This window comes from Dasypus novemcinctus, chromosome 6 (assembly GCF_030445035.2).
Source record: "Dasypus novemcinctus isolate mDasNov1 chromosome 6, mDasNov1.1.hap2, whole genome shotgun sequence".
NCBI classification, from domain to species: domain Eukaryota; kingdom Metazoa; phylum Chordata; class Mammalia; order Cingulata; family Dasypodidae; genus Dasypus; species Dasypus novemcinctus.
In genome coordinates, this window is record NC_080678.1 from 99,226,443 (window position 1) to 99,235,874 (window position 9,432).

At 57.2% G+C, this 9,432-nt stretch overlaps 1 protein-coding gene across 1 annotated transcript; it reads left to right on the forward strand.

Moving 5' to 3' along the window:
• Positions 1-4,936: 4,936 nt before the first annotated feature.
• Positions 4,937-9,179, forward strand: LOC131278995 (growth/differentiation factor 2-like). The gene is given in 2 exon segments (XM_058299631.1): positions 4,937-5,249; positions 8,254-9,179. Coding segments are annotated over 2 exon segments (1,239 nt in total).
• Positions 9,180-9,432: the final 253 nt, after the last annotated feature.

Consider the following 9,432-nt stretch of genomic DNA (forward strand, 5'->3'; position numbering starts at 1 on the left):
CAGAAACTTAGGCCCATCTGTCCCCCCCTCCACAATGGAAGGCTGAGGCCAGGGCCACAGCTTCGGGAGGGAGGAAGCTTCAACAGTCCCTGACAAATGTGGGGAGTCAGAGCGGGCCCTCTTGTTCAGTGAATTGTTCTTCTGCCCTGGAGCTTCTAGGCCACAGCCCACTGTGTCAGGGGTCCTGGGGGATGAAGCAATGGAGGCTTTGTTAACATGCACCCCAAAACCCAGGCCAGAGCATCAAGAGCAGGCAGGGGCCTTGGAGATTGCCTGGCAGGATCCGTCCTGCCCAGCGCAGCCCTCCCACAGGGAGCACTCTGAGGTGTCCAAGGATGAAGGTAGAGCTGAGCATGGGAAGCTGACCCTGGAGGGGCCCCAGCCCTCCATGCCTTCAGGGCAGCCTCACCTGGCACCTCCACTGGCCTAAGGATGTGACAGCTTAAGCCAACAGCTGGTGAGTGGCCCAGGTCGGTGTGCAGCCGTCAAATGAAGCCAGCCGAGTGCTGCGGCTCAGGACACAGGTCAGCAGTGGCAGAATGTCCTGAGTGGGTGTGATGGGTGGTCAGGCGGGGGACAGGTAAGCAGGAAGGCAGGGCCTCCCTGACTGAGAGCACAGCCATGGCAGAGGCTCCACAGAAGGGGAGGGGTGGGACAGAGCCTGGTGGCTGTCCAGGTCGTAGAGAGAGCAATCATGGCCCGGTGCACCCTCGCTGCATGCTGAGCTCCACGGGGTTGCTGTGGCACCCTCGCAGTACCAGGCCTGGGCGGAGCCCTCAGCCCTCTCCCCAGACACTCCCACAAGGACAAACACCATGCCTGAGCACGGTAGCCACTCCCTGGACCAGCAGGGGAGTCGGCCACTGCTGTGCTCCCCGGAGTCTCAAATCCAGACGGAGGTGCAGTCGCCAAATGTGGGGAGAATATAGCCCTGCCTCCCTAGTGATCAGAGATGTGCAGGTTCTTAGGGCTCAATTTCAGTTGCTCATCCAATTACCAAAGGTAGAAGGAACTGCAGGAGAGGAGGGTGTGAAGACCCAGTGGTCTTAGGAAGTGGATAATAAAAGAACATTTCCCGAAAGCAACTCAGTGGTGTTGACCAAGAGCTCTGAAAACGTTTGCACACCCTTTGCTCAGGATATTCCACTTCTGATGGCCTAGCCTAAGAATAAAGGACACACTCCAGTAATAATATGCCTTGCAAGGTTCTTTAACACACATTCTGTGGTCTACAGTTGGAGAATGTTTGAATCAATTAGGGTATGTTCATACGATGGGATATTGTCCAGGCATTAAAAATGAAGCATCTGAAAAGGTTTTAAGACGTGGAAAGTTTAGACCCAACCTCACACTCTTTCTCCAGACCAGACTTAGATCACCCAACCTTGACAGAGGGACCCTTACACCCTGCCAGGATGCCCTGGCCTCCCCTTCTCCAGGGCCCTGGGCCAATCAAGGCCTTGCATTCCCCTGGCCACAGCGATTGGCTCAGGCAGGGTCAGGTGACCCAGGCAGGACCAGTGAAATGCCATGAGACCTCTATGGGACTTCCTGGACAGGACTGCTCTTCCCCACGGGGAGTGATGGGGAGTGATGCTGCAGCCCAACTGGCCGATCTGTGGAGATGGAGCACGATGCCCAGGCAGCGGAAGGGAGAGCTAAGAGGGGAATCGCCATGACGTTGCGCACCCTTGAGCTCAGGCCATGCCTGGGCTGAATTTTCCAGCTTTCACATGCCCTTTTGCTGCAGCCTATTTGGATTCCCCTTTACTGCAACATGCAACAGAAGGAACAGTGAGTAAAACGAAGGAACACACCTCTCTCTTCCATGCTCGTGCACACCAAACCCAGACACCCCAAATGCCTCTGTGTGTAGTCGAGGCAGAAATCACCAACACTGTTCTGAAGCCTCTTGAGTTCTTTGCCAGTCTTTCCTTTGTCCAGGAGTAGAGTTGTAAGATCACCATAAATCGGGTCTTTGAATAATGGCATGGACGGACTTCCCTGCAAAATACAGATGAATGACTAAAAAGTACACTATCTGGGGGAGGTGGGAGGGAGAGAAGGAGGGCATAGAACCGTCTTGGGAAGCTCAATCAAGGCTGTCCTCCCTGAGGCCCCAGCATTGAAGAGCCACTGCTCATGGAGCGGGCGGGGGCTCCTTCTGCAGGAGGGCCCTGGATCATCTGGAAAAATCAGAACAAGACCTAGACCTTGTAAGGCCCAGTGTCAGGGAGATCTGTTCACACAGACCCATTTGTGTGGGAAGGTAACGAGGCCCCTGAAATCAAATCGCCTTGAAGATGATGACCCAGGCTCACTCTAAGAACCCAGGGATCTGGGAGGGAGGCAGGTGGGAATCTGGAAGGCAACCACCGCGGCTGCCTCCTCCCTCCTCCTGGCCACCTGCCACAGGGCCATGTCTTCAGAACAGGTGGGCATGGAATGCACCTAAAAAACAGTGACCTTGGTGCCCCAGTGGGGGTAGGGGCTGCATCACAGAGACCTGGGAAGAAATCCAGAGAAGCTGGAGCAAGCAGGCAGCTGTGTGCCAGCAGCAGGTGAGTGCACAGGGCCATGTCCCCAGCTGAGGGACCTGCCGGGACTCCGCTTTCCCAAACTCTGAAGCCGATTGACCCCTTCCCACCCCCACCTCCTTGAAGCCCTTGGATGATCCAGGAAGGGGCTACCCCAAGAGGGAAAGACTTCCCGATACCAGTAGATCAGGCCCCAGTGGGTCACTGAAAACACTGCAGGAGATGAGGGAATACTGGAGCCCCATGTTTGTGGAGGAGGTAATTCCAGAAACATGCATGCCCCAGGAATGTTGCTGCCGCAGCTGCAGGGGGCACCGTGCATGCCAGAGCCGCAAGGCCAGCCTCCTGGTGGCCGGCTTGTCCAGCCGAATGCAGGAACCCTGATTTTAAACAGGTCCACGGTCCTCTACCTGAGAGTCCCAGATCCAAAATCATCGGAAAATCCATAGTCTCTTTAACTCCTTTCATGGCATTAAAACTGCACCTGAATGCACAATTGTGTCTATTTGTTTCACTGCAGAAATAGGGATGTGTTTGATTACAAGGTATCACTTCCACCTCCAGTGGGGTGCGACAATATACATGCCGATATTAAATTTCCCAAATCTGGAACTTCCTGAATTCCAAACACTCCTGGCCATGGGGTCTCAGTCAAGGGTGCATCTCAAAATCGTAACCGCAGGCATCACTGGGCAACAGAATTTGTAGTTATTTCCTTCTTTATAATGTCCTGCAGTTTCCAGAGTTTCCCCACAGTCAGGTACTGTTCTGTTCCACTTTTAAAGTATCAGGTAGCAGCCCCTCAGCCCTTCCGAGGCCTCCAGGTGGCCCTCCTGCCATCCCCCTTGCCAGCCTCTTGATTGTGACATGCATGTCAGCTGCCCCCAGCCCCTCCCAGCCCGCTCCCAGCTCTGCTCGCTGCGGCTCCGCGTCCTGGGGGTCCCCAGCTTTGCACTGGTCATCTGTGCCCTTGCTCTGAGCTGGCTCAACGCCCAGCCCGCTTCCTGCCCCCTCTCCAGGCAGCGTTTTGGAAGCTGCACCCCTGCCCGGGAGTGGCCCCGAAGGATGGGGACAGCAAGCTCTGTGTAGGGCCTGCCACTCCGGGTCTCCTGGCTTCACCCTTCCCCTACTAGGGATGGGGAAAACTAAAGCTGGGGTCGCACGTGGGCTTGCTGCCTGCCGTGGCCCTCCTCGAACTTTCTGCACTAGCGCTGCTCATGGCAGCCCCTCCCCAGGAGGACACCCCGTGCAGACGACATCACCTTCAACCCCCACAGAGCCAAGCACCAGCATTCTTTGCTTTGGTCAGAGCCACGCTGGGCAGAAATGGACAGAGCCTGAGCATGGCTATCTAAGAGTGTCCGCTCTCAAAAGAACACACTCCCTGGGGCTGGCGGGCCCCTCCCTACCTGGGCACAGTGCCCCCAGGTGTGCGGGGGGTCCTGCCGGGGCTCCAGAAGGCAGCACCCTGCTCCTTCCCCTCTGCTTCTCTGACCACGCCCACTGACAAGTGTGGTCCAGGGAGCAGGGACCTCTGTGCAGACAAGGTCTGCAGACCTTCTGGGATGCAGGGCCCGATTTGTGGGGACAGGGCAGACTGGGGTGCTCAGAGCTTCCTCCACCAGCTCTAAGTCCAGCCAGGCCCAGGGGCAGAGCTGGGGCTGCAGCAAACCATCCAGCTGGCTGCCCCACGGGGACCACCCCAAAGTTCTGAGCCCATCATCCCTTTTAATCGTTACAACCATCTTCTGAGATAAATACGACGAGCTCCCGTTTCCAGAGGCCGCCACAAGCTGGGAGAGGTCCGGGGAGTTCGTTGCTCAGGGGTGAGTAAGGGCGCTGGGGTTTGAGCCTGCCTAGCCGGAATCTGGAGTCTCTGTCCCCAGATCTAATGAGATGCGTCCCACGTCCCCACAGGGCCCAGGCCCGTTTTACAAATGAGGAAACTGAGGCACGTGGCAGCAGGACCTGATTCCACATCCAGCAGGCGCCCGCGCCACTGGGTGCTTGCGGTGCTGCGTTCTCATTCGCAGACTCTGTGGGTTCCGGTTGTAGCCCGGGTTCTTTAGGTTTCCACGGCCCAGGGGCATATATCACCCCCCCTCCCAAGATTGCTCAGAAGAGAGCTGGCAGGGAAATGAGAAGGAGGCCTAATTAGGGGGCGATAACCCCCCGAGAAGGCGGTTCCTCCCGGCGGCCTTGCCACCAGCCCCGCGCTCCCAGATGTTTACGGAGCCTTCATTAACGCCGAGGGCGGCGAGATGAGGGGTCGAGGTGGCGTCCAGGCCGGAGCAGCGCGAGAGGGGGACGGCGGCCCCGAGCCTGTGCAGCCAGCGGCCGGCGGGGGGCGCGGGGCTGCCGCGGGGCTCCTGCCGCTGCCCGCTACGGCGCCGCCCGAGATGAGCCGCGGGGCGCTCCGGGCGCTGCCCGCGCTGGCCCTCCTGGCCTGCTGCGTGAGGGGGAAGCCGCTCGGGGGCTGGGCGCGGGCGCCCGCGTGGGCGCAGGCCCAGGACGAGGGCGCCTTCCACACGAAGGTGTTCCTGGAGAACCTGAGGGCCGATTTCCTGCGCGGCCTCAACCTGAGCGGGGCGCCTGCGCAGGGCAAGGCCCGCGTGGAGCCCCCGCAGTACATGCTGGAGCTGTACAACAGGTACACCAGCGACAGGCCGGCCGCGCCCGCCTCCAACGTCGTGCGGAGCTTCAGCCTGGAAGGCACGGGGCGGGCGCGGGGTCTAGGGGGCGCGGGCGAGCCGGGGGGATGTCAGCCCCAGGTGAACAAGGCTTAACGGTGTTCTCCAATTCGCCAGGTACTTTCAAAGCCTCGCTAGCCAGGAGCAGTGCATAGCAGAGCACGTTTCCACCGGGGCACGCGGTTCCGTGGGACACAGCTGACCCACCCTCTCCTTCCCAGGGCCCAGCGCCACACACGGGGGCTGCGGGATGCAGGCTCGTTCTCCAGTCCTTTCCAGTCCTTTCCACTCCCTCCCTCCCCTCCTTTCCCCTTCCTTTCTCTTCCCTTCCCTTCCCTTCCTCTCCCTTCCCCCTTCCCCACCACACTCAGTCCCCTCCTTTCCCCCTTCTCCTTCCTCCCTTCCCTTCCTCCCTCTTCCCTTCTTCCCCATCCTCTCCCTCCCCTCCCCTTCCCTTTCTCCGTTTTCCCTCCCCTCCCCTCCTCCCCATTCTCTCCCACCCTTTCCTTCCCTCCCCTCTTCCCCCTTTCTCTCCCCTCCCCTTCCTTTCCCCCTCTTCTCCTCCCTCCCCTCGCTTCCTCCCCTCCCCTTTCCTCCCCCTCCTTCCCCCTTTTCTTCCCTCCCTTCCCCTACCTTCCCCTTCCCATTTCCCTCACTCCCCTCCCCTCCTTTTCCCCCTCTTCTCCTCCCTCCCTCTCCTTCTCCTCTCCTCTTTCCCCACCATTCCTATGGAGAAACACAGCTTATTGAGTCCCCAACTAACCAGCCTATTTCTAAACTTTGAAAGTGTCTATTTCTCCCTCAGGAAAACATTTTTGAAGTTTAGGTAAAATCCTTTAAATGAGAAACCTTGGCAAAAAACTAATTTAGGTTCAAAATAAGTTCCTAGGAAGACTAGAAGATAGTGGATGTTCGCTTCTGGTCAATGCAGTTAACTCACTGCACTGGCAGCCCAGTGGGGTGAAATGGTTTGCTGGAGGAGGGGCCAAGGCTCGCATGTGCTGAGGGGCCTTGCCCGAGGTCAGGTCAGGGGCTTGGTGCCCACTCAGGCCCACTGTCCACACAGGGCAGCTTTCCCTCCACTGCCATGGTCTCCCAGAACCCCCAGGCACTGATTGCCCCTGCCCCTGGGCTTGAGCCAAGGTTCTGCAAGCAGGCAAGGGCTTGGCAAGGTGCCACGGGCTGGCAAGATCCACCTCAGCCTGCCGGACTTGTGCCCATCCGGCAGCATGGTCATACACCTGCCTGGTGGAGCCCGACGTCCCAGTTGTCCAAAGGAAGAAATCTCTGGGCTTAGGTAAACTCTCTTGGTTTTTAAACAAATGCAGTCAGCAGATTCCCCCGACGCTGCCGCCAGCGTTGCGCCAGACCCCGGGGCTCAGCCATGAGCCCCACTTTGGGGCGAGGCCAGGCTTCTCTGGTTTCCTTCCACCAAGTCCCCTGAAGCTGCATCCGGCAATCTGGGGCCACCTCAGTGACCCCACCAGAGCAGAGCACCAGCCACTGCGTCGCCTGTGGCTGGATCCCAGCCCGGCAGTGGCCAGCACAGCATGGGTGGGGATTTAGCTTCTCTTCAGGTGGGTGCAGGGCTTGGGGAGTGCAGAGAACTGTTTCCCTCATGTCTGCCCGCCGACCCAAAGCCACTTCCAAGGACTGTCAAAGCACCCACACAGTTCAGCTCGCACTACGCAAACAGGCAGCGGCCGGGCACAGCCCATGGGAGCCCACGTGGGGCTTCTGGCTGGGAGAGAGGACCACGAGGGCAGGAGTGGGAGGCTGGGGGGGAGGGGGAGGGACAGAAACGCTGACTGAGTGGCCAGGTGGAGTCAGGGTAAGCTTCATGTGGCTCCTCACTAACTGGGGAGGGAGGGAAAATGAGCCTCATTCCACACAGGAGGAAACTGAGGCACAAAAACATCTGGGACGTCTCCAAGGTCATAGGCCCAGTAAGGAGCAGAATCACAGTTTCAAGATTTCAGTCTGCCAGATGCCAGGCCTCCCAGGTTTTCACAGCAGTGCAGGGTCCCCACACCTGTGGTCACCGAGCTGGGGCTCAGAAAATGAAACTGCTCTTCCCTCTTGATGCTCGAGCCAGGGCGCAACAGAATTTGCCCGTGGCTGTGCGTCACCCCGGGAGATGCAGGAAATTGAGACAGTTTTGCTGCTAAAGGGAAAGCCCCATTTTTGCCTGAAATAGCAACAGAGTTGAAGCCAAGTTTTTATGCCCCCTTAAAACACTATGAAAATCATGCCTTTCACTTGGCTTGGAAGATGGCATTCCAAGTGATCTCTAAAACCATTTTAGGTGTTCAGACACCCAAGGTCCTAAGGTTGGGATTCCCACGTCCTCATCCCAGAGTCCTTGCTTTAAAATCACACTCAGGTCTTCACTCTAAGGCTGACAGTGTTTTGTTTTTCTTTTTTTGCTTATTTGCTTATTTTATAATTTTTTTAAAAATAAGGACATAAGTTTATGGGATACAGATAAGGACATTTAAATCCCTAGGATTTAAGGTGATTTAAAGTGAGAAGAGCACACTTAGGCAGCTAAATATTCTGAACCACCATTTCCACATCTGTAAAACTGGAATAATTAGGCCCCCTCAGGGTCGGAGTGAAAATGAAACAGACATATATTTGGCAAAGCTCCTCATTCAGTGCTGCCTAATGGATGCTCGTAAACAGTAGGAACTCTCCCCCCCAATTTGAGGCATCTTCTGCCTCCTTCTTGGGAAGGCCCTGTGTGTTCCTTTAAAAAGAAACACAGATCCCCGGTGCCACTGATAAGAATAGAAGCGGTCACAGAAGAACACACAGTGAATGGACACAGAGAGCAGACAACTGGGGGGTAGGGGAGAAATAAAAAATAAATAAATCTTTAAAAATAAATGAAAAAGTACTCTTAGAGGCTTATGTGACATCAAATCAGGATTTAATAGGGACAAAAATGTCACCGAGAGCCCCACTCACCAGCGCTCTGAGTTGCGGCCCAGCAGGAGGCCCATCACAGTGTATTTGCATTTCAGGTGCCATCTCCACTACCTCCATGGAAGACACGCCCTTCCAGAAGCACGTCTTGCTCTTCAACATCTCCATGCCCAGGCACAAGCAGATCACCCGGGCTGAGCTCTGGCTCCACGTGTCCTGCCATGGCCCCACGGACACCTCTCAAGAACTGAAAAGAAACGTGGTGATTTACGACATCCTGGACCGGGCTGACTCTGGGGATGGCTCGGCAGAAACCAAGACCTTCCTGGTGTCCCAGGACATCCGGGGTGAGGGCTGGGAGAGCTTCGAGGTCTCCAGTGTGGTGAAGCAGTTGCTCAGGGCAGACGCCTCAAAGAGCAAAAACAAACTGGAAGTGAGGGTTGAGAGCCCCCGGAAGGGCTGTGATGGGCTGGACATCGCTGTGCCCCCGGGCTCTAGAAACCTGCCCTTCTTTGCTGTCTTCTCCAATGACTGCAGCAACGGGTCCAAGGAGACCAGGCTGGAGCTCAGGGAGATGATCGGCCATGAGCAGGAGGACGTGCTCAAGCGCTTGTCCAAGGCCAGCCCGGCTGGTGAGGGTGAGACGGGGGGTCATGTGGCTGCACTATTGTCCTCGGCCAGGCACAAAAGGGGCACCGGGGCACACAGCCACTGCCAGAGGTCCTCACTGTGTGTGAACTTTGAGGACATTGGCTGGGACAGCTGGATCATCACGCCCAAGGAATACGACACCTACTAGTGCAAGGGTGGCTGCTTCTTTCTGCTCACCAATGATGTGACCCCGACCAAGCACGCCATCATGCAGACGCTGACACACCTCAAGTACCCCATGAAGGTGCGCAAGGCCTGCTGCATGCCCACCAAGCTCAGCCCCAACTCTGTCCTCTACAAGGATGACATGGGGGTCCCCACCCTCAAGTACCACTATGAAGGCATGAGCGTGGCCAAGTGTTGGTGCAGGTAGTACCCGTCTATGCCACCAGCCTTCTTCCAGTGGACCGGGGAGGGAAATGGGCAGGGGAGCCCCCATGATGCCTGGGCACCGAGAGGCAAGGACTCCCTGGAAAAGGAGAGGGGCTGCCTCATCTTCCAGGCAGAGGCCCGGCCTCCCTCCCACCCCCCATGCACAGAAGTATACACTGCCGAGTTCAGTCACAGGGGAAGAAGAGGGTGAGAGGACATGGGCAGACATGGTGAGAAGGGGAAGGCCTGGAAGG